A 27,500-nucleotide genomic window follows, 5' to 3' on the forward strand; every position below is an offset into this window, starting at 1 on the left:
ACTCACAGTGAACTATTGTTCTCAAGATACATGTCATTAATGAGCAGGTAGGGGTTAGGGCATCTTGCTCAGGGATGCCTACCAGACTGCATCGGGATTCGAAACCAAGCACCTTTTGGCTGGGAATCAACCACCCCCCAACCTCTAGAATATCCGGCCCCTTCTATTCTATATATTTGTGAATCTGCAAAGCGAGTTTGATTCATCAGGCTCCATCAAACCGTTTGATGATGAATCTGAACTGGGTGAAAGAACTGCAGTAATGCATCCAGATCTAAAGCTCTATAGATGTGTAGAGGGATGAGGGGCCCTTACAACTACCGTCCCAACCAGGATCCCAGCAGAAGGGAAACTTTGCCGTTGTTTCCTCCTGCTTTCCGACGCTGATTCATACCCACTTTCACTAAAATGATCCCCCTACCTTATTGTTATTTAAACCTCCCACACAAAAGCCAACGCCACCTCCCAGCGACGCACACAAACACACACACACTCGGGCCCCTCAGTGACAGTGAGTCAGTGCAGGGGCCCGGTGGCCCTAAAGAAGGAGGTAATTAATAGGCTCACACAGTGCGTCTCACAAGGCCCCTTAGCTCCTCATGTCTGCCAGCACCAGAGCACTCGTCACCTCCTCCACTACTCTGTCCCCGCCCTGGGGTCTGTTTGGAGCGGGCCCGTGCACGTGTCCCTGTGAGTGTCTGTGTGCTTGCAAGTTTGAGCGAGCATGCGCGTGTGTGCGTCTGTGTCTGTGTCTCTGTGTGTGTGTGTGCTTGTGTGTGTGTGTGTGTGTGTGTGTGTGTGTGTGTGTGTGTGTGTGTGTGTGTGTGTGTGTGTGTGTGTGTGTGTGTGTGGAGAGAGACAGTGTGTGTATGGGCATGTTGAACCATACCTTGTGATTACCATCTGTTCCGGCGCCCCACCCTCCCGTTCCCACTTTATATCCCCCCCCCCTTCCCACGCCCCCCCGGAGACTCCTTCATCCAAACAAAACGGCAGACTTACCTTGTCCCCCTTGGCTCCGTCGGGGCCCTGCAAGATAGTAGGAACAGCATGGACGACACACACACACACACACACAAACACATCACACAGACACAAAGAAACACATGCGCACACATACACGAACACACAGCACACAAACACAGAGAGAGAGACACACAAACACACACAACACACAAACACAAAGGACCACACACCCGCACACACACACACACATCCACAATTAGTAACGTGGCATTGTTTATCCTAAAGAGAGCTCAGAGAGCAGTCAAGTGCGCATCGTGGGACACAAAGGACGTGAGAGGAGGAGACGTCGCCTGAGTCGGACGGTTATGGGTGACGCCTAAATCAAGGGCACTTCCCCACAGAGCCCACAGACAATTAGACAAAAACAATTAATCTGCCGATCTTTAATGCAAATCGCAGAAGAAATGTCTGTCTTACAAAAGTGTAAATATATGCACAATAAAGTGAGGAGAGGATGCGCGTCTCGTGGATGTGAAGGTGCACTCACACGCCTGCCATCACCTCCTGGCAATCCTCTGGCGCCGTGGGCGCCCTCTTTACCCTGGGGCCAAAACGAAATTAAAGAGGGGGGAAAAAAAGGCTTCAGTTTGCAATAATACAAAGAATCACAACAGCAGAAACAGTTACGGTGACAGTGAAGTGACAGCCACACCGACTGAGTTTAGACAGCGTCGGCATTTAGTTTAAAATCCATGCGGTGAACGAGCAAGCATTAAAGACACATCAGTCTCTTACCTGGGGCCCAGTCACACCGATGCCCATCGGCCCCTGTGGGCCTGGGGGTCCGACCTCACCTTTGGGGCCCTGTGATTAAAAAAGAAAGGGGTTAGCAGAGGGTTGCTCATATTACCCTTTTGGGTTTCCAGTGCGATGCATTTAGTTTCCGGTCGACATACTTGTATACGAATGAGACTCTTACCTCTCCCCCCGATGGACCCATGGCTCCGAGCTGCCCTTTGTCTCCTGGTGGTCCCTGGACATTCAGCACATTACGGTTAGCAGGAACAACATTACAGTCTGCCTCTGACACACATTGAGCTCAATCATTAAAAGTAGAACTTACTGCCACTCCTGGAGTCCCACTTGGTCCCGCTTCACCCTGCCCGAGCCCGGAGATAAGGCAAGAGTGATTAGGTTAAGCACTGTGTGAGACGTACCACACTGAAAACGTTTTCAAATGTTCCTCCGAAAATAGGAGGTTTATATCAGGGAGATTAAAAAGTGGTAATTAGAGACCGCTGCTAACACAATGGGAAATGGAGGAGCGAGAGAGAGGGGAAGTGATTCATTTGAATGTCGATAGGTGTCAGGTAAAACAGTCCTCACACAAATCCAAACCAAGACGTGACGGCCGCGAGCCAGCCGTCACGGCAACAGCTTCAGCGGAGGAAAAAACCTAGACTGTGGACGAAGGACTCCCAGGGGGAATATAGGCCAGGAGAACGGATCCCACTAAATGTGTCTGTGTTTGACATTTACCCCCAAAGATCAATGTCAGAGGGAACAACTCAACACTTTTTCACACTTTCAACTGGATCAATCGGATAACTCGGATGTAAACATTACCATTGCCATTGATTTTGTCATCGTTTTTTATCGCACAAGATACAATACGATAGATCACACTATTGACTATACTATTCACACCATAGATACAATACCTTAGGTCCCGGTAAACCATATCCTGATGCGCCTTGTTCTCCCTATGGGGGGAAGGAGGGGGGGTGGAGAATGATTACGATTAAAATCACATCCATTTTAGTGTCCATGCATACACACACACCGTCCAAAAGTACTTCAGTATAAGGTACATAACAGGAGCATGTGTACCTGGTTTCCTTTGTAACCCTGAGGTCCCTGGGCACCTGGTAGGCCAGGTTTACCCTATAAGCAAAAGAGACGATCGTCAGCAAACCTGACAGCATTGCACCTTGAAAACTAATGTGTGTGCGTATCAAGCCTGTTTTATCATCGTCTTTGTCTCACGTGTCTGCCCGGCTTTCCCTCCCCTGGGGGCCCTTGGTCTCCTCTCTCTCCTTTGGGTCCGGGCCCGGAGACGCCGTCGCCCGCAAAGCTGCTCTCGGCAGCGCAGCTGGTGCACGCATCGCCCTGGCAACACATGACACATGGCATGGATAAACGAGCGTGAGCTCCGAGGGGCCAACCGCGAAGCCCCGTGATGTAAATATAAACGATGGGCCGCTCACGTGCTAAGCTACTGTTAGCCTCAATGTGCTGGTGTTAGATGATCAGATGGTCGGATTCAGGTTCAGACCCGCCAGTTGGATTTGCCGAGTAAATAACCCCCAGCAGCCATAGCGCACACATCTGTCGACGTTTGGTCAATTTGACATTAAAATGCGCGCTAAGTAACGCTTGGAGATGTTGTTTTAAGTAACTTGATTGTTTTATGTAAATCGATACGTAAAACAATCAGGCGGCACAGCATTAGGGATCTCTGACCTCGAGACACAAGTCAGACAATATTATCATCATTAGAGATTTCAATATTTATCATGATTGCATATTAAATTATGGATTTTGCTCCTCTTGCCTTTCATCAATTACAATTATGCTGAAGCTTCGAGCAATCAATTCGCAATCAGCGCAGTGTAGCGGATGTACTTGCCATCTTGTTTTAGCAAGCGATTAGCATAAATGTCTCTTTCTTGATCGTCATTGCTTACAAATTAGCATTATAGGACCAATATAAAACAAATAACAATGAAAGTTATATTTACCATATGCATGAATCAGCTTACTGTAGCTACCATTAGTAGAACAAAAGAGCCAGGGCAGTTCATGAGAAACCTTAGCATGCCTTGCTAATACACTCTACAAACGCATTTGCTTAATATATCCATTGGCATCAGTTTTTTATTAGCTTTTTAGAGAGAAGAAAAATAGAAATAAAAACTCTTCAAAAAATGTACATGGTCCTAAAACAACCCGTTCTCTAAATCTTAAGATAATTTGTAACGGGTCTGGGTCTCAACATACTTATTATATAATGTTTTTCACTTTTTATCGGCAATACCCTTTCTTCTTTTGTTGTTAGCACTGCCATTAGGCACAAAATCCTCCAGCATGAACCTATCAAAGAAAAAAAGAACGTGACCATATGTGGCCCTATTTGACCAACCCTCTTCTGGTGCTTTGCTATACCTATTAAAGGCTTATGTGGGATAAACGTCTCAGGCACATCAAGCTGTTGCTCGCGATATGTTCATCCCTCCCTGGGCCTCGCCAGGCTTTGAATGCGGCCTCTTGTTAAAGTCCACTGGTTAAAAAACAAATCTCAAGGCAACAGGGGCTTTCTCTGTCAAGTTTTTCCCATAGCTGAAATAGTCAGTCAAAATTAATCAAGGAGAGCTACATTCAACAATAATATATATATATATATATATATATATATATATATATATATATATATATATATATATATATATATATTTGTGGAACTCGCTTCAGGCTATGCTCGCCTTGCACTAGGCTATCCTTATAGATAACTTAAGGCTACCGAAAGGACAACATTATGTTTATTTCAATGGACATCTTTTCCGGACTGGGTTTTAGCATACCAATTGATGATATCAAAGGAAAGAGGGGATAAAAGGTATCGATTGATTCAAAGCTTAAAAAAAGGAAATGTGGTTCTAAGGTAGGTAACCGAATTATACCTTCTCTCCTTTAAAGCCATTGAGTCCATTATAACCCGGTTCTCCAGCCAGTCCTGGGGATCCTGCAGCTCCATCTAGTCCTTTATCTCCTGCTTGTCCCTGGGGAGAAGACAGAACATAGAACATTCTGTAGGGAAATAAGCAAGTGTTCCTACATACTGGATCCTCGTTGATATATTTAAAAGTTTGCACCTCAAAAAAGCGTTTTCCTGTTAAACTTCAGACATTTCTTTTGGAGGGGGTGAACTGAGGTCATTGTGCATTTCAATGCATTATTGTCTTGCCCTGACAGAAAGAATGATCTAATTTAAGGTGAAGACTCCACACTCCCCTGTAGTAGCATTAAATCTTTCCTTCCAGCATATTATATTAGACCCAGTGGATGTCAGATTATTTAAGACAGTCGGGAGTACCTCCTGAGGCCTCTGTTTCACCTAAGTGGTCTAATTTACCCAGGCTATTTCAAGGTGGATACACAAACGATGCCCTGAACAGATAAGTATAAAACTGCTCAAGATTTTAATGACACTGAGACCTGGAGGGGTCAGAGGGGCTGGGGAATGTTTTCTATTGTATTAATTGAGATGGTGAAAGCACATGCGGTAGCTTGGAGGTGAACTTGTGTGACTCTAGCAATTGTTGCACTTACTCTGTCTCCCTTTGGTCCAGGCGTGCCCTGTATATTGGAAAACAGAAAGCGATGGATTAGAGAAGTGTGACTGTACATATACATCTATGGCCAAGGAGATAGAGGGGTGTTTTTAGGTTTTGTCTGAAGATGTAGGGACTTAGTGAAAAAGAAGGAATCTATAGCATGATAGCGATTCTAGCTAATTACTATTTTGGGAAAAGGAATTATTCTAAATCCTGCAGCGTTTTATAAACCATTTCAGATTGAACCGGTGCAGTGCAAAGCCTTGTTTAATTAGATGAGTTTGCAATGATAAAACGTAGCATGCTCTCTGAGGAGCAGGATGTTTCTTAGGTGGTCAAGATTTATTAACTTAACTTAAGGCTTTAGTCCTAGGAGAGACATGTACTTTTCAGACCACTTAAACCCGACAATAAAAAACTAACAACAACTGGGACAAAAGCTTAAGATAGTATCCAATAACTACATAAAAGCAGAATAAACAAGGCCATAACCTCACAGAACCGCACAAGCTAATAACAGTTAATAACACTGCAAAATGAGTGCCCCTTATCAGTGAGAAAAACAAAGGCACAACTGAACAATGCATGTGCACATTTAGTGGTTGTTTTGTCTGTATTTACCCATGTCTGCCATCTGTATTTTGTTTGCAAGAAAAGCAAGTACAAAACCCACCACAACTCAGACTTGTTCACTTTCTTATGTGGCTCTTATGTTGAATTTAGAACACAAGTTTTTGAGATCTACACTTGCTCTATTTCTTAGATGTTATTATTATCACCCCCATTTTGTTACGTATGCTTTTATTTTGTTCCCTTTCTCGGATCCAATTTTGTCTGCTTAATGATAAATGATAAAATGTAGAAAGATAGATAAGATAGTTGGATTCGTGATCCATCAGAATGAAAACATGCTCAAAACAATTACCACACACTTTAATTTATCAATAAATAAACACAGGTGCAGGTCAACGTTCTGGAAGTGGGTCATCTCACCGGAAAGCCAGCGGTCACCCGACCTGGAGCTCCGGGTGGTCCTGGGGGGCCTTGGACCCCTGGCTCTCCCTGTTTAGCTAATGACCCCTCTGGGAGTTTGATAATACTGGGCCCGCTGCCCACCTCGGATGGCCCGCACACACCACACTCCCCCTGGGGCAAACACACACATGCAAGGGTCAGAAGAGTGAACAGTGTAGTGAGAGGACTGAAAAATAATACACACAGAGGAGGGAAACATCCACAACGTACCCTTTCCCCTTTAGGTCCAGTAATGCTGTAACCAGGAAATCCTTGTTCACCCTGTGACAGAGGACAAAAAAAACACAAGTTAATTCCTGAAAACCTTCGGAATGTCAGGTGATCCATGTCACCTGCAGCAGTGAGCTCCTGGCAAGGATGCTAGCTTTGACAAGACAAAAACATCCATACCAACTAGCCGAACGCAATACACAGTATTCCCTTCTCAGTAAGACAAAGGACGGGGGCGATAATGTGGTGCCATCAGGTAGGATCAAATTAAGCTCTCTAACCTTGTCTCCCTTCTGACCATCTTTGCCGCTGGGTCCTCTGGCTCCAGTTTTGCCCTATCACATCAAAACGGTGACATTTAATCAAAATTAAACGTTAAACAAGTTCATTAACAGGAACTAACGTGTTCATAATAGACCGAGCGGGCCGCACTTACCGTTTTACCATCGGCCCCTCTGTTTCCTGAGTTTCCCTGGAAACATTAAGAGAGGATTAAAAAACACTTAAAAGCCTCAATATTACACAAATCCTCACAATTGAAACCAAATTAAGTCATGGCAATTGTTCACGCACAATCCGTGAAAAAAAACCTTGAGGGGACCCTGATACTTTTTCAGTTATCCCTGTTTTCCCAGCTACCTAAGTCCGTCCCTTTTCTTCGCATAAATATCTTGCCAAGCGGAATCCCTAAAGAATACATTTTAAGAGCAGAAAATGAATGTGCCACCATGATTATGCCCCCAATGGATTCCCGCCTCTTCTGCTTGAGAGCAGAATTCAGCCACCCTGCAGAGTAAAGCCCTGTCAATTTGGGCCCCGTATTTTATTCTTTACAAGTGGACCTAGTGCGGGGTTGGGGGGGGGGGGATTGCCTACAGTCAGGTGCGTTTATCGCCTAAGCTTCTTACCTTCTCTCCCCGGAGGCCACTGAATCCTATGGTTCCTGGTTCCCCCTGTGGCAGCCGGGTAGATAGTGAAACACAAAGTGTTTTCAATTACATTAGTGCCCCATGCTGTTCCAGGTGTAACACATTGCACCACCACAACAGAAACCACAAACAAAACAAAAAGCAAAAGCCCACGCATGAACAAGCTTACTAGAATTTCTTTCTAAAAGCGTAATCCACCTTCATGTTGTTGATAGTGAATGAATGGTGAAAAAATCTGGGGATAACTGCAATGTATTTCTTTCGTCCATAAACTGAATCTATATGTATCCATTTTGTTCAGGGGATGATGCTTAGCGTCAGACCAACAGCTTGCAGTGAAGAGAACCACACAGGAAGTCTCTTATTCCCCACACAGTGCAAAAAGAGCTGCTCCCCGCCAAAACAAAAGAACCTCATGAGCAGTGTGCTCAATAAACTACCCTGCTTTGCTAAGCTAGCAGCTAAAGCGGCACGTCCATTGTAGCGGCACGTAACTCAGCAAATTCAGATAAGCAGTCCTATATTTCCTTTCAATTGCCGTAAACTCATTAGCCACCGCAGCTGCCACTATTTATTTGCAGTCGATGTGGTTGGCCAGCCACCAAGCGAAACTTAATTAGCTATGTCTGTTTTCGGAGGTTGGTGTTTGTTTGTGGTTGGAATATCCTGTCACACACACAAACACACACACATACGCTGCCTCAGATTTATCACTAATAAGAGTGATGTGGGCCGCACATGATGAGTGGAGTGGAGCTGTCCCTGTTTCTTCTTCACTGTGCTATATCTCCTGGATCAGGGCGGGTTGGGGGCGGGGGGAGGGGTTACCTCACCTGTTCTCCCTTCAGACCCACGCCTGGTTCCCCTTTCTCCCCCCTCTGCGTCAGGTGCTGTGGCATGTTGCCAGGGAGGAATGGGATGTCCCCCGGGGTCGGGCACTCCGAACATGGCTCACCCTGCAACAGACACACACACACACATACAAATACACACACACACATGCACGCATGCACGCACGCACACACGCACACACACACACACACACACACGCACACAAAAACACAAACACAAAGACAACCACACACAGGAGGAAGATTTGTCACTGTCATCTGCATACATTAACATAATCACTTTGTCTTCCATTTCTTTTTTTATACAAACAGATTTCTATTTTCCTTTTTATTTTCATCCCCAGGGGGGGGGGGGGGGATTCAGACAGGGGGGAGGTGAAAGGTCATCGGCTGCTAAGTAAACTCGATTGGCTTTCACCACTTTACAAATCTGTCTGGTTACAATTTGTTCAGACATTAGGCGGCCATCTGTCAGGTGCCGCCGCCGGCGCGGTCAGCCTAATGAGTGCATGGTAATTATTTGCAAAACATTCTTCACTTGACAAGTCTGTCACCAACACACACACACACACACACACACACACACACACACACACACACAGGCACTCAAAGACACATACACACAACGTGGGCGTTGTGTTATGCAACGGTGACATTAAAGTATGTCTATAGCGACCTGATGGTGAGCGACACACAGGAAAGGGAGGGGGAATAAATGCACGGATCTGACCTTTGCCCCCTTGCCGCCGTCTGATCCTGGCTCTCCCTGCCAAGGAAACACAAAGACACAGATGCTTGAGTCTCCCGCTCGGTGCCAACGCAAGCACTCGGCTTTGACGGGGGGTTAGAGAGAGAGAGAGCGCGGGAGAGAGACATAGAGAGACACGGAGAGAGATAGAGCTTGGGCTGGCTGCACCGACGTGAATGTGTCGTACATAAGAATCTGAATTAGTGAGATGTGTGAGAAGCGGCCAAATGGCAAGCGTTCTCGTGATGCATAGAACATCTAAATGATGTGTGTATGTGTGTGTGTACAAATGCACAGACACACACAAACACCACATACGCATGTACATACATACACCAACACCCAAGCAAAAAAATAGAAAAAAGTATTTTGAATTGACAAAAAGGCTGTTAGCTTTCTAATTTCTAATTAACATTATTTTCCAAAAGATTGCAAATTAACCCTGTTGACTCTAATTTATGTGTATGTCATAAGCGATGAAGTGAGCAGTATAATGAGCCATATAAGCGGTGCGCCACAGCTTGTGAGGGTTAATACCTTGGATCCTGACCTGCCATCCACACCGCCAAGACCCTGTTGGAACAGAGGAGCGATGGGACGAACATAGTGAGACAGGCGAGGCTTTGGAAGGAAACACACAGACCTGTTTCCTGTCAGTTATTCCTCTCTTTCTGCTCCCTCTAACCAGGTATGACAGATTCTGAAATCTTTGTGCTGAGGATTTCATAAGAGAGCAATATATATATATATATATATATATATATATATACACATTTCCGCTGCAGCAGAAATCCATTTCCCCATTTCCTATGCCTGGTTACTGCAACCAGGGGACAGGCTGAATAAAAGTAAGGAAATGAAAAAATAAAATAAAAGACACAATTCATTTTTTAAAGACCTATCGCTATCCGAAGAGAATGCCGCAGCTAGAATCAATGTCAAGCCACGGGTGAAAGATAAAGCAGTGGCTCAAGGCTGTTATCTCACAGTGTCTCCAGATATAACAATTATATATGATTAAAAGGAAGAGAAAAAAGAAACATCACAAAGAATGTGTTTGCTATCGGCATAACCATTGACCGTTTGAGATGTTATTCCGACAATGGCAGGTGATGATTTCCTGTTGTACTCTTACACTTATAGGCAGACCTACTTCTCCAGTTTCCAGGTAAATAAGCAAATGAGGGTTGATCAATTCCTGCTAGAAAGCTGCACTGACAGGGAGTCCCACATCTCCCTTGCCCAGGGCAAATATACAATTAAGGGATATTAACTTCCTGTTGTAACACTGTACTTACAGGAAGTCCTATATCTCAGATTTAAGGGCAAATACGCAATCAAGGGGATGATCACTCCCTTGTCGTAGCGCTGTACTTACAGGAAGCCCTGGATCTCCTCTCCCGGGCAGGCCGGGCTCTCCTTTGGGACCAGCCTTCCCCTGCAGGGTCACCATGTTGTCTAGATCCCCTGACAGCACGGGACACATCTCACAGGCGTCCCCCTAGAATGGACACACACACACACACATACACACACCTGCTGTGGTTACAATTGTACTACTAACCGTCTTACTTTGCCTTTTGTAATCAAGCAGACATTTTTATACAATAGTAATGAAGTTGCAGGGCATGTCGATGGTAAGGCATTTTCCTCAAGGATTCAAACAGGTAGACCATGGACAAAGGCACTACCTCCCTAATAATACTACTAATAAAAATATGATAATAAAAGCTCAGAAGAACCGACAGCAACTGCCCCTTAGAGAGCCAGACCGGATCAGGATACCTTCTCGCCCTTTGATCCACCTGGGCCTCTGGGTCCCTAGAAAAGAACACAGAACCAAACACACATTGGATTAAAAAGGAAAAGAATCGCACACTCTTGTTATTCATGTCTTGTTTGTTTGTGACTTGATTCCAGTGGAACCAGATGTGTGGTGGGGCAGCAAGCCCAGCCCATGAAAGGTGGCTCCAGCACAGGTTCCTCTGGTTCCACATGGTCGGGTCCATGAGTGATAGCATACTTTTGTTTCTCTGCCATAGAACACATTGCCAGAGACAGCTATTTCTTTACTTTCTTTTTATTTTTTTCTCTCTGTGGATTCAGGCAAACCTAGTTGGTACTAATCTCCTAATCTTGTGAGTGCGTGCTTGAGGCTCCGCGGTGTGTGCCGTTTCTACATCAACAAATGCAGTTTCAGATTGAAGCCACTCACCGGATCTCCTGTTGAGCCCTCGGTTCCCGGGAGCCCGGAGTCCCCCTGTGTAACAGAGACTAGACTAAGACACCCGAAACAACCTCATCCCCTCAGACAGCCCTGATCCCCTTCATCAAAACAAAACAGTGACAGTGACACATGACAGTCACGATAATGTTCTTCTGTGTTTCATTTCAATCATAAATACAATTAATAATGATGAACCCCGCCAAAATTATAAATAATCATCCTCATCCTCATCATATTTTTCATCAAAATCATAATAACACGCCAAAATATGTTTTGGTGTGTAATACATGTTTTGGCCTACATCCATGTCCCACGTATTTGTACATAATCACTTGTGCGCGAGACTTATAATAATCGCAACCCACGAGGGAAATCCTACCTTGTCCCCCTTCACACTGGTTGCTTCACCTGGCGGGCCCTGTGCAGAAAAAAAAACACACACATGGACACGCACACAAATACACACAAATACACACATACACACACACACAAAATGAATTCATCAGTGTGGCAGCGAGTCAACTCCATCACTGTCATCACTCTAATCCAACACTGACAAAAGCAGAGTGGCAACGTATGAAAAAAGAGAAATATATTAATGCATATATATAATCCAACAAAAATATGCTTCTGTGCTTCGACGGGGCGTGACGAACGGCATATTGGAAAGGGAGAACAAAAGACGGCTACGCCAGCTAAACCAGGCCTCCCATTTCTGCAGGCTCGACACGCCGAGAGACTTGAGGTGGAACCGGGGACATCTCATGAGATCAAAACCTCAGAACACAAACACAGACGTAAACATGCTCTCAAACGCATCATTTACGCACGCACGCACACACACATACACACATAGTCATACACATACATATACACACACACCCACACACACACAAATACACACACACACACACATAAACATACACACACAAATACACAAACACACAAACATGCAAACACAATGAAAAGAAGGGTGGATAATCCAATAGTGAAATCAATATCAAATAATCAATAATTATAAACAATGGAAAACTCACAGGTAGGCCTGGTATTCCCACGCCTCGGGGCCCAGGTGTGCCAGGGAACCCTGGCTCTCCCGCCAGTCCTTCGGGCCCAACTCCTCCAGATTTCCCCTGGGTTCAAGCACACACATCCACGTTCACTTCACCGTAAATCACACACACACAGTATAAGCCAGGGCGGTTATCGGCTAGCGCTTAGATCTCTACATGATCACATGGAACTGACCTTCTGTCCCTTGGGGCCGACCACACAGATGGATCCCGCTCGACCCTAGGTGGACAGAGAGACAAGACCCAAAGAGAGAGAGTTGGTGTCAAAGACCAAGTGATTGAATCACTGTGGGATGGAAGGATGACATGGCCTAGGTCCAGGGAAGAATCCTAGGAAAATACTTCTTGGGAAACCATCTTTTCAGGATTTGGAGGGTTGCGATTTTGAGCGAGTGGAGGGTTTTTTGATTGACGATGCTACACACTGAGCTCAAACAAAAATACAAAGCAGGCAGTGACAGATGATCTTAACAGCACCCACAGCACGCTCCAAAAGAAACAAGAGAAAACAATAAAGAAGAAACCTCGGTCTCCTTTGGCCAGGGGTGCCTGCGCATTGTTCCAAGCCCTCTCCCGATGCCAGGCCCAGCCTTAAGTCACTTCATACTGCGCCTGCCAGATGCTTAGGAGGCTTAAGAAAATGTACCCAACGCAACAGACAGATCCATCTGTGCATCTAACAATTATTTAGTCCCACGGAGGAGCCAAAAGCTGTCAGGGGGGGGGGGGGGTAGATGGGGAGATGGGGAAGGGGAGATGGGGGGGGGGGGGGGGGGGGGGGGGGGGGGGGGGGGGGGGGGGGGGGGGGGGGGATATGTCTCCTTGGAGTCTAGCACAAGTTTTGAAAATTCCCTCCCCTGAAAAACTTTTCATATACTTATTGGGATGGTTGTTCTGGTGGGAGGGTTGGGGGAGGGTGTAGGGAGGGGATTAAAGGATGATTCAAGGCAATCTGAAGCACTTCCCAGTCTGGGCGCGGGCGGCTCAGCATGGCCAATGAAGCATCATTGATTGTACAGCTTTTTGTTGCTGTAGTCTAATCTAACAGGCATTAGGGTGGATTTAAGTCTACCAGGGAGAGATGGAGAGAGACAGAGAGAGGGAGAGGGATAGGGAGAGAGACAGAGGAAAGGAGAGTGAGAGAGACAGAGAGAGGGAGAGGGAGACTGAGAGACAGACAGAAAGAGGGTTAGAGATAGATGTAGAGAGAGAGACAGAGAGAGACAGGCAGAGCGTCAGAGATATAGAGAGATAGAGGTAGAGGGAGAGATGTAGGCAAAGAGTCAGAGAGAGAAAGAGAGAGAGGGGGGGATACATAAAGTCAGAGAGAGAGCAGGAAAAGCTATCAATGTGAGTGTGATCTCAAATCGTAACTCTGAATGACCGAATACCCAAATCACCTATTCTGGGAATGAGGTAGATGGAAGTATGTTTGTGTGTGTGTCTGCGTAGTGTGTGTGTGTGTGTGTGTGTGTGTGTGTGTGTGTGTGTGTGTGTGTGTGTGTGTACGTGTGTGTGTGTGTGTGTGTGTGTGTGTGTGTGTGTGTGTGTGTGTGTGTGTGTGTGTGTGTGTGTGTGTGTGTGTGTGTGTCTCCTTGCTTGGCATAGCATTGCAAAGCCAAGCAGCTCAAGTGTTATTTTCAACCTTGGAGAAGTTTTGGTTTTTCATGCCAAATGAACATTCATGGGCACCTTAGCTTTCACCTGCAAAAAGAAGGAGGGAGAGAGAGAGAGAGAGAGAGAGAGAGAGAGAGAGAGAGAGAGAGAGAGAGAGAGAGAGAGAGAGAGAGAGAGAGAGAGAGAAAAAGAGAGCGAGAGAGAGAGGGAGAGAGAGAGAGAGAGAGACAGAGAGACACAAAAACACACATAGGTGCAGAGTTTAGGAGAGAGAGAATTACAATGAAGACTCACATCCTTGCCCGGGTTCCCAGAGAGACCCTGTAGACCGTGCTCCCCCTTCTCCCCTTTATCCCCCTGGGGATGGAAAGATACAATAGAGACAATAGAGAGAAAAGGAGAGCCGGACGAAGAGGGAGAGGGAGAGAGAGAGAGAGAAAGAGGAAAACAGAGGCAGGAATGAAACCAAAACATACACATAAATGCTTGATGTCAGGAGAATATAGTGGCTTGCATCATTCTGCTCTATATTCTACACACACACACACACAATCCCACACCCACACTCACACACACACACCCACACTCATGCTCACATACACAGACACACACCCACACTCACAGCCACACACCCAGCCAGACAAACACCCACGCACTCAAACCACACAAACACACACCACACCGACCCAGAGCAACCTTTTAATGCAGTGGTCCCCAACCTTTTTTCTCCAGGGCCCCCCTAATTCACTTCTGATGGAATACACCCCGCCCCCCCCCACCCCCCCCAGCCCATAACCATACATTTATACTTTTTGTGCCTTTACTTAATAAATGTGTTATTTTCGTAGCTTACAGTGCGTGGCATTAATAGGCCTACATTGATTAATGTGAACCTTGGGCTTGCATACCCACAGCCAGGGCTGGAAGGTCAGGTGTAATATGAGTGACAGCCAGTCTAAAGTCGTTGTGCACCTCCAGTCTGTTGCGCGCTTTTGTTTTGATGGCGACAAGCGCGCTGAATGGCAAAAATGCATTTGCGAATTGATGGGACTGACCTGTCGCAAAGCTCCGCCCTTAAGCCCAGTTCAGACCTAAGATTCGCCTCGCAACGACTTGCAACTTGCGACTCCTAGCTTCTAAAAACTGGGCAGTTCACACTGTTGCACCGGGCGGCAACGTCAGGTGGTTTCCCTAGCAACTATGAACGCTCTGGCACAGCTGAGAGCCGCAACAGCATCACGCTAAAAAGTAGCCTAACTTAGGTTTGCGATTAGGTTGCTTGAGCTAGCAATTTACCCTCCCGGACCCTACACACATTGGCGGTTTATTGGGTTTCATTCTGATGTAAATGTGACGGCTCCACGGTTCCGGGGGGGGGGGGGGGGGGGGCTTGGGTAGAGGTGTTGATGCTGCACTGTCTCCACAGAGACAACGCAGCGATATCATCATGAGCAGTTCTAACTGAAGAGAAAGTGAAACTGCAAGCTGCTGATCATGTGAGAGAAGATGATGCAGTCGCATTAAACAAAGGCGTTGAATTATGGTGCGATCTACGAGAGAGACACAGAGGAACTGTCCTTAGGAGGCTTTTGTCGGGATAAAAAAACAAGTGGTCAGCAAATTAAAGAATATGTTGGCGTTTTTGCACATGTAAATAGTAAATCGCCCTTGTTTAAAAGTTTTGAGTATACCCCTCCATAGCGTAATGTAGTCCCTTTAGATTGAAACTGGAAGAAATTAAATCCTTTTTCGCCCAAAACCTCTCCAAAACCTGCTTCGATACACTGTCAGCTGACATATTTCCATATGTTTTTGTTATCGGGTCTGGTTTGTTTGTCCGAGTTCGTCATGGTAAGGAGGGGGGGCGTGACTTAGCGACAGGTCTATTTTCAATCGCGGGGCCCGTGAGATCTAAAATAGTTCTTTCAAGCTCGGATGAGCTGCTATAAAGTCAGGCACGGGCGCACTGCTGCTGCATTTGCTACATTCTGAAATTGCGGCACTGCTCGGACGTCAATTTGCCTCTAGCCGTCAGAGGCCTCACGCCCTCTCTGGCGCCCCCCCCAGGTTGGGAACCACTGTTTTTTTTACCTTGTAGCCGACCGACTCTCCCGAGTTGGCTGGCAGGGCCTGTGGAGAGGAGGGATGGAGACAAGGGGGCGGATCAATGCGAGTGGATCTGGTAAGAGGTCTCACCTCCACCCCACCTCACCCCCACACACTCACCAGTAGCGAGCATGCTTGCCAGAGTGTAATGCAGGCTCCGCTAATACATTAGACACACGCGTGTATGTGTGTGCACACCACACACACACACACAAACACACACACACACAGACACACTCTTACAACCAAACATACATGCACATGTTCACACAAACAAACACACCCCAAGCACACAACCACAGAAAATCTCACGGCGAAAAACGCACAAAATAGGAAACTAAACACACATGTACGTGCACACACATATAAGAAGACACACACAAACAAACACAAACACACACACACACACACACAAAAGCACGGAAAAATGAACAAAGACATGACAGACAAGACACCTGCAGATTAAAACCAACACAGACAGACATACAGACACCAATACACAAACACACACACACATGCTCAACAATGAGTGTGCACGACTACTCGCAAACATCCCTGTCTGGTAGAGTATGTAATTACTAATAGGATTAGGAGGAAAAATTGGGTCAAGATCAAACAAAACAGCCCACAGAAGGGAAAAGAGTGTGTGTTTGGGAGAGATGAGTGGTGTGCATGCATGTGTGTGTGTGTGGGGGGGGGGGAACAGCACTCACCGATTCACCTTTCTCTCCCTTCTGACCCTGGGGTCCTACCACGCCCTGTAGACGGACAAACAGACGGACGGACAGATACGGACGCGTCAACATTTCAAACACGTTTTCACACACCTAGCGCCACTCGCAAATTCAGGGCCAGACTCGTACAGTATTCAAACACGCGGCCGACCGAAAACCAAAACCAGAATAGTAATAGCCTGGATTTGCACAGAGAAGGGCACTTACATCTACTGGGGGAGAGCCTACACCCTGCAAGGGGATACCAGAGGGATCGCTTTGTAGGGTTAATAGAAAATCGATGCGCACTAAAGAGTTTATATTAGCAAACGTAGCCAATCAGCGTGTCACGCCAACCTGCACCACACTTGTGTGTGTTTGGGTGTGTGTATGTGTGTGTGTGTGTGTGTGTGGGGGGGGGTCTGTGTGTGTACTGGTTGCAGTTGGTTGCATATGTGTACTTGTGAGTGCACGTGCGTGTGTGTGTGTGTGTGTGTGTGTGTTTGTGTGTGTGTGTGTGTGTGTGTGTGTGTGTGTGTGCGGTGTGTGTGTGTGTGTGTGTGTGTGTGTGTGTGTGTGTGTGTGTGTGTGTGTGTGTGTGTGTGTGTGTGTGTGTGTGTGTGTGTGTGCGTGTGTGTGCGTGTGTGTGCGTGTTCGTGTGTGCGTGTGTGTGCGTGTGTGTGTATGTATAACTGTTCCACTACAGTCTTCAGCTAACATGCTGAGGCATGTGATGAGTCATACATTCCACCATCATTAGATTATCTTGACAACACTTTACACACACACACACACCCTCACCAGGCACTTGAATTTGTAGGTTTCATGTGTATATGTGTGTGTGTGTGTGTGTGTGTGTGTGTGTGCGTGCGGATGTGAATTTAAGTGTGTGTTTATGTGTGTGTGCGTGTCTTCGACTTTGGACTCACCGGGTAACACCTTTCTCCTTTCTCCGCTCCCAGTTTGGTGTCCGGGCTCAGCAGCTGTGAAAAGAGCACAGTGGGGGAAATCGTTCAGTACACCTCATACACCATTTAAAAGCCACCCATGAATAACGGGGGAGTACCCATCGAAGTAGCCCTCTTACATTCTGTTCCCCACTGTGAAGTAGAACACAAGCAGCACGCCACATAGAGAAAGAGACGTACAGACAATCCAACTAGAAGTGATAAACTATGATTCAGCATCGTGTGTAAAAGGCAGTGCACAGAGGAAAGAGGACAGAACGCGATAGGAAATAATGGAATGGGTGGCGATAGGTGCAGTTCTGCTTGCCGCCACGGGGTGGTGCTGTTGAACAAACTGAAACCATTCCTTTCATTTTCGAAGCGCAAAAAGTAGCATTTACGGTGGAAGAGGATGCAAACCAGCCCTGGGGTAGTTCTAACATTTCCAAACCCCTTACACGGATGTATGCACCGACACACACACACACACACGCAAAATCAAAAAACCCGGGCCAACATGTCCTACAGGAAGGGGCGATCAATAGATAAGTCTGAATCTCCGTCCCGAAAAAGAACGCACAGAACGGAACAGCTGCTACTGCAAGTACTCATTAAGGAACCCCGCACACAAATGCACACACACTCGCTCACACACACACAGACCCACAACAAACTCAAGAACAGCCATTGTAAGCGGCCGCGATGCTCTAAAGAGGTAGCATGTAATTACAGTCTACCACCCTCAGCTTTTTTTCAGTTATTTTTTTGCGCGAGCCCCCGCTTTCTCTCCGCAGGACACTGGCATGTATTGATGTTCCGCTACGAGATAATGAGTAGGGGAGCGAGGAACAACAAAGAAATAAATAAACACAGAACAGAAATCATGAGAGTCATCATTATTATTTTTTATACTCTCTCTCACTTCCCCTGAACCCCCCCTCCCCCCGCCCTACCAGAACTCCATGATTGTGTAGTAGACACATCTGATGGTAAAATCTTTCCTCCGCTATAAGCTTGAATTTATTGGGCCCGGGGGCACTTCAACCCTGTCAGCATGGGGCTACAGGTCGGAGCACTGTAGCTCGACTCTCTCCGCATTCAGAGGCCTGTCGAGGGCTCTCCCTGCGCACTCAAGGCTTAGAACAGAGCCAGGGGACCTTTCAGGAAGATTACTGGAAGAGCAGTCAACACGAGTTCACTGATGGCGTCAGTCATCCACCCGGCCCTCGCTTGATCAAGACCGAGCCCATCTTAGTAGATCTGGCTGCTCTTAAAGGACAGTAGCGGTCTGTGCAATCAAACCATCGTAGCTGTCCCCCCCTGGCTTTGCTAAAGCATCCGTTACCAATATCATACGTCAAAATGAATTTGTTGCAGGAACACGCCTACCACGAACGTAAACAATGGAAATAAAGCACGTCTGTCTTTGTGACATGAAAATTAAGTACTTAATGTTAATTATGGTGAATCACTGTTAGGTTCTCCAGGAACTCTACACTTACCAACGCACGTTGAATCCAAAAGACAAAATTATATATTGCCCTTTTTTCATATTTGTGCAAGGCAGGGTCAAAGTCGGTGCTCGGCAGAGCATCGGTACAAAACAGTCATGTTGACTGATAATATTGGTGACCGACGTTTGAGTGAAGCCAGGAGAGAACATGGCTCACCCAGACGGGTGATGTCCTGACCTGCAACCCGGACAGAATATGTATACCTCCGCACTTCCTCCACGGCCCTGGCTCCCTCCTCCAGGGTTCAGCCTCCACGGCTTCCTAGCTAGCATTCCACGGCAACCAATCCTTTTAATATGTAGCACCACTATTTTGTCGGATGAACATCCCCTAATATGATGTCTTGCTTTTTTCTGTACGCTTTGCATTCCTTTAATAAAAGCAGTACACTAGGCTGTTTTGGCAGTGATTTTAACACGCTTATGTGTCTCAAATGTAATTTAAGGCGCTAAGTGGCGGACCAAAGCAACATCTTAAGTGAGCGTTAGATACTACTGGCTTCTTAAAAGAAGATAAACATTCTGGCCGTGATGGCTAAGTTGCTTTTGGCAGAAGAAAATATTGTGTTATCTCTAAGTTAAAGTTATCCCCACTAAAAACTTAGATTTCTTCTCCCTTATGAATCCTAAACAATTCGGGATGTGTGCGTGTATGTGTGTGTGTGTGTGTGTGTGTGTGTGTGTGTTTGTGTGTGTGTGCCAGTGTGTGTTAGTGTGTGTGTTAATGCATGTGCTCCTCTTCAAACACATATGAATAGGTAATAGCCTGTGCTTTCTGTGAGAAATTCCTGCAGAAGTCAACAGCAACACTGCTCAGGACAGCATAATAGGTCGTTTGGAGGTCTGTGTGTGTGTGTGTGTGTGTGTGTGTGTGTGTGTGTGTGTGTGTGTGTGTGTGTGTGTGTGTGTGTGTGTGTGTGTGTGTGTGCGTATGTGTTACTTGTGAACAGAACACGTCTATTTTTGGGCCGAATTAGTAAATGAAAAAAGCAAAAAGTTGTCACTACAGTGAGGCGACACAGTGTATAATGAGGTGTGAATCAGTCCTGTGTGTGATGTGGAACGAGAGTCAGATAAAGAGAGAGAGAGGGAGCGAGAGAGAGGGAGGGGGGAGAGAGAGAGAGCGAGAGAGAGACATGATACATCATCACTGCATGAGTTATTGAAAGTGTGTGTGTGTGTGTGTGTGTGTGTGTGTGTGTGTGTGTGTGTGTGTGTGTGTGTCTGTGTGTGTGTGGATGTGTGTGTGTGTGTGTGTGAGTGCATGTGCGTGTCTGTGTCTTTGTCTGTGTGCGTGTGTGCTTGCGTTTGACAGTACTTCCTTTATTCAGGTGTGAGCATAGGATAAAAGATAAACCAGGGTTGGAGTGGTGTTGTGTGAGTGAGTGCGAGAGTGAATGAGTGAGTGCCTCAGCGAGTAGGTAGGTGAGTGAGAGAGCGAGTGAGTGAGTGGATGAATGAGCGACTAATTTGACATGCAGCAGAACCATCCAGGCATTATATGTATGCCCTATCAACCAAAAACAACATACACCGGACACGCTCTGAGGTTCTGTGAGGGAGAGGTGGCGGGCGAGAGACAAAGGCAGTGAGAGAACGAGAGAGAGAGAACGAGAGGGTGAGAACGAGAACGAGAGAGAGATAGAGAGAGAGAGAGAGAGAGAGAGAGAGAGAGAGAGAGAGAGAGAGAAAATGAGAGAGAACGAAAGAGAGAGGGGAGATGGGATGGTAGAGGGACTTTGTGAGTGACTGGTAGGTACTCACCTTCAATGCCAGTTCCTGTTGTGTCGATTGAAGAAAGAAGACAAGGATAGATAGATAGGGAAAGACTGAACGCATTAAAGGAGGGCACTACAAACTAAGAGGACAGAAAGCTTAGGGAACATAACATAATGTTTAGCTTTTACTATTAAGCTACTTACATATTAAAACAATAGGATCCATTGAGTATGCAACTGTTGTCTTTTTTTTTTAGATTAGATGAGTTGAAGGCGGATGTGGTCATTTTACAACCCTGGGTCTTATAGGGCTTCAGTAGATGATTTTATCGAAAGCTAGCAAATTAGATACGTCATAATATAGGATAGCTCAATTCTGCATGTGTAAACTTAGGGAATTTGGGATTAAACACAGAACCTTTGGGCCACTATCCCAGCCCAAATGATACAATCACCAAGCAAGCACCAGCCTGCATTCCCTTTTAATTTAAACTCAAAGAGACTTTAAAATCAAATTATCACACCAAATGCATCTCAAAGAAAAAGGAGAAATAAAAACAAGGTAGAACAGAAGGCAACTGTTAAAGCTCCCCAGCCATTTTATCTGGTTTGAAATAAACTACATCACAGTGGGGGTCGATATTTTTTGCAGAACCTGAAGTCAAAATCTAATAATAATCGTATAATATAAAAAAATCCCCATGATGTTGCAGCCGTGTGTGTGTGTGTGTGTGTGTGTGTGTGTGTGTGTGTTGTAGTGTGACAGAGAGAGAATATGAAGCATGGAGAACGGAGCAACATGGGAGACGTCTACATTATGAATAGCACCAGTCTGACTCAGGGCTTGAGGCTTGTGCGGGTGCTGCTGCTGGTGCTTGAATAAGTTCAGAAACACCATACGTGAGAGACTATATACATTGTTGACTGCAAAGTTCTTGCAGTGTTCCTGGATATTGTGGACAACATCATGAGTGATGGCACCGGGAAAACAGAGACACAGACATGGAGGCTACATATAGAAGGCCATTAGAGCAAATAAGGTCTTCCCAATGACACGTTAACACAAAGGAAAACTGTGCCTGAAAATTGGTTATGTTACGACCTCATATGTTAATTTGTTAACGCCTCACAAATTGACATGATAACACATAAGGTCTCATCTCATCTCATAGGGGTGTTAGAAACATGACAGCATAAAGCTTGCCAAAGCTACTTGGATTGTTTACTCATTATCCGATGTTGGAAGTCTAATACATTCTAAATGCGCAGTTTCATGAGACCGAGAGTTCGGCAAATTCGCCATCAACGAGTTCCAACCCTAACCCTAAACTTCACCGTCCCCCACTGAAAGTTTAAACTGTCGTCTTCTTACCCACAACTCTGGTTTAAGTTTCATACACATCACTTCCTTTACGGTATACCTAGGCTCCTGAAACAAGTACTTAGACACCAAAATCAGTCATTTATGCACAGTCATTCATTTATGCACAACGGGCTCCCTTGCGTTGTTCGACATCATTGACAGTACCTCATCATGAATATGTATGACTGCCTTGATTCAAGGTTACTCCTTGGCCACAACCAGAAAATGCAGATAACATCTTAATATTTGTTAATTTCTTAATATTAACGTGTCCAAATATAACATGTTAACATTCAAAATCTGGTCGCCTTAGCGCAACATTTCTAAAACGTTACGCACCAATGTCCTCCCATAGCTACTAGTTCCATGGGTGTAGTATGATGTCAGTCTCAGTCAGCGCTAACACGAGCTAGCATCTGGCACATACACCAGTAGGCAAACTCCTATTTTAATTTACCATGCACATAGATAAAACCCAGGTGTTCTGTCTGTGTATATGGGTAAAAAGCAAGGCTACATATCACCGGTTTGAACATACAGTTAGGCCTGTATTCTAAGTTCAAACTTCTGGCACTATGAGAGGAGTGTCCATTTTTATCTTTTCAACATACTGTAAATGAAAAGGCTCTAAATGAGTGAATGAATGAGATAAGTACAACATCTAAACCAGTGGCTTGGAATTTAGGCAGTTTCAACAGACAAGCAGAAAGGAAGAAGAAGAGGAATGGTACTCTGGCGCTATTGTTACTTTTTCCTGGCTAGGGCCATATTTGGGATTGATTAGTCTGTCCTGGAGTCTGATAGAGCACTTAGTTAACACCCCACAGCTCCCCAAGACAAACACCAGGCCTAATGAATAGATAATAGAATTTAGGTTCCATTAATATGAATGATGAAATAGGCAGAGGTTAAAGTAAAACAAATGGTCTTCAGGAGGGTGATGAAATAATGTTATGTGTGTGTGTGTGTGTGTGTGCGTGCGTGTGTGTGATTGTTAGCATGTTTGTATGTAAGTATGTGTATGTCTGTATGTGTGTGCCTGTGTGTGTAATTTTTGTTCCCTCTGTCGTCAATGAAAACTATTTGTGGTATGAAAGTATTGGGAACTTGATATCCACAATGAATTATATTATTTTCTCTTGAGTGTCGAAGTGTCCCTGAGCAAGACACTTAACCCTAATTGCTCCCGACAAGCTGGCTGTCGCTTGCATGGCTGACTTCGGTGTGTCAATGTACGAACCGTTGTAAGTCGCTAAAAGCGTCTGCTAAATGCCCCAAACGTAAATGTAATGTATCTAAATGTAATTATTACTAGTGAATGAAAGAGTGTTTAATTCTTGCACATTGTGCAATGTGATGTAAATTTGTGTGTGTGGTTGTGTGTGTGTGTTAATGTGAATTTGTGTGTGTGTGTGTGTGTGTGCATCGGTGTGTGTTAAGAGGTATGTGTGTCATGATTGTTTGTCTTAGTGTGTTAAGAGGTTTGTGTGTTTGTGTGTGAGAGAATGCATGTATTTATGTGTGTGTGTCTGTGTCTGTGGGAGTGTGTGTGTGTGTGTGTGTGTGTGTGTGTGTGTGTGTGTGTGTGTGTGTGTGTGTGTGGTGTGTGTGTGTGTTTGTGTTTGTGTTTGTTTGTGTGTGTGTGTGTGTCGGTATGTGTGAGAGTGCATGTATTTATGTGTGTGTGTGTGTGTGTGTGTGTGTGTGTGTGTGTGTGTGTGTGTGTGTGTGTGTGTTAATGTGGATTTGTTGGTACCTGGTTATAGGCGTTGTCTACCAGGTCGTTCTCTGCAGCACGCCGGCTCTTGGCTCTCTCATCGGGGGGGCACTGCAAAATAAACCGGAGAGCAAAACAACACAAATTCACTTTCCAAACAAACACTCTAATTCAAAGCCTGGAGAAAAGCACAGTGTAAAACTATGTGCCCACGCTGTAGTGCCCTTCAGCAAAGTCACAGATTGAAAACACTCAACAGTGCTGAAATGATAATGCACCAACGACAAGCCCTTCATCGACCCACTGATGCCATTTTGCCTTGTGATGTGTCATTTGTAAGTACCCGAGATAGAGAGAGAGAGAGAGAGAGAGAGCAAGCAAGAAAGAGTCAGAGAGAGAAATGGAGGGAGACATTTAGAAAGAGCGTGAGAGAGAGACAGAGGGAGAGCGGGAGAAAGAGAGAGAGTGAAAATTTTGGTTGAAAACTGAAACAGTGCTTATGGGTAGCCCAGGAGCGCACGTGCCCTGAAGAAGAAAAGGGACAAGTGTGTGTTTTTCCTTCACTCCAATCCTCTAATCAATTCCGGAACCTTTTCTCCTCTCTTGATGGCGTTCCGCATTTCAGAGCTTCTGAGTAACACTACTAATACCGTTTTTTTTTGCTTGCCTCAGAGAAATAAATATATCAAAGAGGAAAACTGTGCTGTACCGCGCATTTCTAATTGTGCGCACGTGCACAGACAACAGCGGAGGACGCAGATGCATACAAATACACAGAGATGAACACACATCCACACACACACACACACAGACACATAAGCAAGCACACACACACATGCACACACACACACATGCACGCACACACACACACACACACGCAGACTCATGCACACAAGTGCACACACACACACACACACAGACACTCACAAACACCTGCATACAAACATTCAGTGGAGACCCTGAACAAAAATAACCAAACACAAATTCCGTCAGAAAAGGTTTTCTAGCTGTATTGTTGAGAAATGTGTTTTGCGCCATGGGGAAAGATGAAGAAAACACTGGAAAAGAGGGTGATGATGAAAGCTGAGGAGAAGGAGGAAAATATGTACACATGGAAAGTAAATGTATTGGTATGTTTTGACTCTGACAACAGGCATTATTGATTAACACAATGTTCTAGCATAATTGCCCCAATGAGATAACACACTTCTTCATGTTGTGGACACAACATTAACAGTGATCAGCTAAATATCCCTAGCTATCTGTGAGACAACATATCATATTATTTAATTAATATTATGGAGTAGAGTGGACCATGGATATCAACATAGCAAAATGCCTGCAGCATTAATGTTGAACATTTCGTACATTTGATAACTATGGTTACCTTGCACATCAGTAATTTAGTAAGTTAGCAAGTGAGTTCGAGTCAGTGAATGTGAATGAGCGAATGAGTCAGTGAATGTGTGTCCAAGTCATTATTTAAATAATCACTTGGACATTTGCCAGACATATTGCTAAAGCTAGCTGGCTAATCATTTGTCATTGAGTATCATTGTGTGAGTGAGTTGGTAAATAAGAGTCCAATCGAGTTAGTGAGTGAGTAAGGGGGTGAGTTTCCGAACAATAGAGTGAGTGAGTATCCAAGAAATGTACTGAGTCAGTGAACATCTGAGTGAGTGAGTGAGTGAGTGAGTGAGTGAGTGAGTGAGTGAGTGAGTGTCTGAACAATTGAGCGATCGGTATCCAAGTAATTGAGTCAGTGAGTGTGCATCCAAGTAATTGAGTGAGCGTGTATCCAAGTAATTGAGTGAGTGAGTGAGTTTCCAAGTAATTGAGTGAATGAGTGGACATCTGAGTGAGTGAGTGACTAAATCAATAGGTAACCAAGTGTGTGCATGTTAAAATCATTAAGTGAGCGAGTAAATGAAGGAGTGAGTGTCCAAGGCGATGAGTGAATGAAGCATCTGATCCAGCAGTCCTTACCCGGGCCCCAGGGATCTCACAGCAGGCCTCCTGCATGGCCAGGGACGGGTCACAGTACAGCATCACCTGCTGAATGTCCATCTAAGGACACACACAGATACACAGATACACACACACACAGCTTAAGAATCTGTTTAACAAGCAGAGCCCTACATCTTCCCAGGCATACAGCGCAAGAAGATAACATAACGAAATAATAACATGATCTCATCGAACAGGTCTCATTTATGGCTACTTGTTTGTGTGCAGTGGAAGTGACCACTGGGTATTGTACGGTCTGAACGCAGCTACTATGTGTTTGAATTAAAGACCAAGGGTGGGTTGTTATATCCAGGTTAGACCACTTCATTGTCGGTCTAAGTGCCCTCATTACTGGATCTATTTATTGCCAACAGGCGCAAAGCACGGCATTGAATAGAGGGTAAAAAGGCTTCAGGGACGACGCATATGTGATGAAAACATGTGCAGTTATTGCAGCGCATGTGCATCAATACACAGCGGTGCAAACAAAGTACACGCGCACGCACGTATAGAGGACGAAAATGTGCTGCTTCCATGGCTGAGGGCGAATGGAGGGATGTGGGCGGTGCCTTGGGGAAGGCTTGCTAATGCGATGATACAGTTAATAGGTGCATTACAGCACTAAAAAGACGAGAAGCAACTCAGAAAGAATCGTTCTGGCTTTCTTTTAGGCTGGAGTGTTTCAGATTAGGCCTCAAAGATTGGTCCTAAGTGCCGGCAATAATAACTCCCACTGTCTCCTTAACTCCGTTCAATCACTCAAACTTTATTTATGTCACTTTTCTGTGCAAAACGAAAAAGGCAAAGTGCCCAGCGATGGAAGTAACTCTTATTAAAAGTATGAGCTGTGGTCTGGCGGGAACCCATTCTAAAATAACAATCCCAAAAAATCGTAATCGCAGAGCCAGCAAAGGTTGGGTGAATCAAAAGTGACGACACAGGCTACATGATGTAGCCCGTGCAAAGCTAGCAGAACAAAAAACAAGAAAATACACAGATGTGAACACACACACCAACACGCACACCATAAACACCCACACAAGCACGCGCGCACACACACACACACAAACACATGAGCACGCACACAAGCATGCACACAAATACACGCACACACATACACACACTCGCACGTTAACATCGTCGGTTTCGAGTCCCCGTCCGTACCTGCACCGGGGGTGGCGTCGGCGGCGCGGATGGCGAGCAGCGTGTGCCCGTCGGTGGGGATGGCGCCGCGGGCGTCCAGGGGCTGGCTGTCGATGGAACCACAGTCCACCAGCAGAGAGGCTTCGCCGTGGCGCACGCTGAGCGCCACCTTGTGCCAGCGCTGGTCCAGCAGCGCCTCCACGGCGCCCCCGCCGAAGACACA

At 45.6% G+C, this 27,500-nt stretch overlaps 1 protein-coding gene across 1 annotated transcript in view; it reads right to left on the bottom strand.

The window, feature by feature from the left end:
• col16a1 (collagen, type XVI, alpha 1) overlaps positions 1 to 27,500 on the bottom strand; it is a 69,607-nt gene that overhangs the window by 22,065 nt on the left and 20,042 nt on the right. Inside the window, 32 exon segments of the mRNA XM_079749078.1 lie at positions 1,003 to 1,029; positions 1,514 to 1,567; positions 1,762 to 1,830; positions 1,946 to 1,999; positions 2,090 to 2,125; positions 2,688 to 2,729; positions 2,857 to 2,910; positions 3,013 to 3,135; positions 4,707 to 4,805; positions 5,356 to 5,382; positions 6,354 to 6,506; positions 6,606 to 6,656; positions 6,887 to 6,940; positions 7,042 to 7,077; positions 7,514 to 7,558; positions 8,368 to 8,490; positions 9,116 to 9,151; positions 9,671 to 9,706; positions 10,512 to 10,634; positions 10,919 to 10,954; positions 11,349 to 11,393; positions 11,740 to 11,778; positions 12,398 to 12,493; positions 12,609 to 12,653; positions 14,345 to 14,407; positions 16,142 to 16,180; positions 16,870 to 16,914; positions 17,799 to 17,852; positions 24,167 to 24,238; positions 26,114 to 26,194; positions 27,299 to 27,310; positions 27,312 to 27,500. The exon segment at positions 27,312 to 27,500 is cut by the window's right edge and continues 84 nt beyond it. Of these exon segments, the coding sequence (XP_079605204.1) occupies positions 1,003 to 1,029; positions 1,514 to 1,567; positions 1,762 to 1,830; positions 1,946 to 1,999; positions 2,090 to 2,125; positions 2,688 to 2,729; positions 2,857 to 2,910; positions 3,013 to 3,135; positions 4,707 to 4,805; positions 5,356 to 5,382; positions 6,354 to 6,506; positions 6,606 to 6,656; positions 6,887 to 6,940; positions 7,042 to 7,077; positions 7,514 to 7,558; positions 8,368 to 8,490; positions 9,116 to 9,151; positions 9,671 to 9,706; positions 10,512 to 10,634; positions 10,919 to 10,954; positions 11,349 to 11,393; positions 11,740 to 11,778; positions 12,398 to 12,493; positions 12,609 to 12,653; positions 14,345 to 14,407; positions 16,142 to 16,180; positions 16,870 to 16,914; positions 17,799 to 17,852; positions 24,167 to 24,238; positions 26,114 to 26,194; positions 27,299 to 27,310; positions 27,312 to 27,500 (2,058 nt within the window).

This window comes from Pollachius pollachius (genome assembly GCF_949987615.1).
Source record: "Pollachius pollachius genome assembly, chromosome: 13".
Classification (NCBI taxonomy): Eukaryota; Metazoa; Chordata; class Actinopteri; order Gadiformes; family Gadidae; genus Pollachius; species Pollachius pollachius.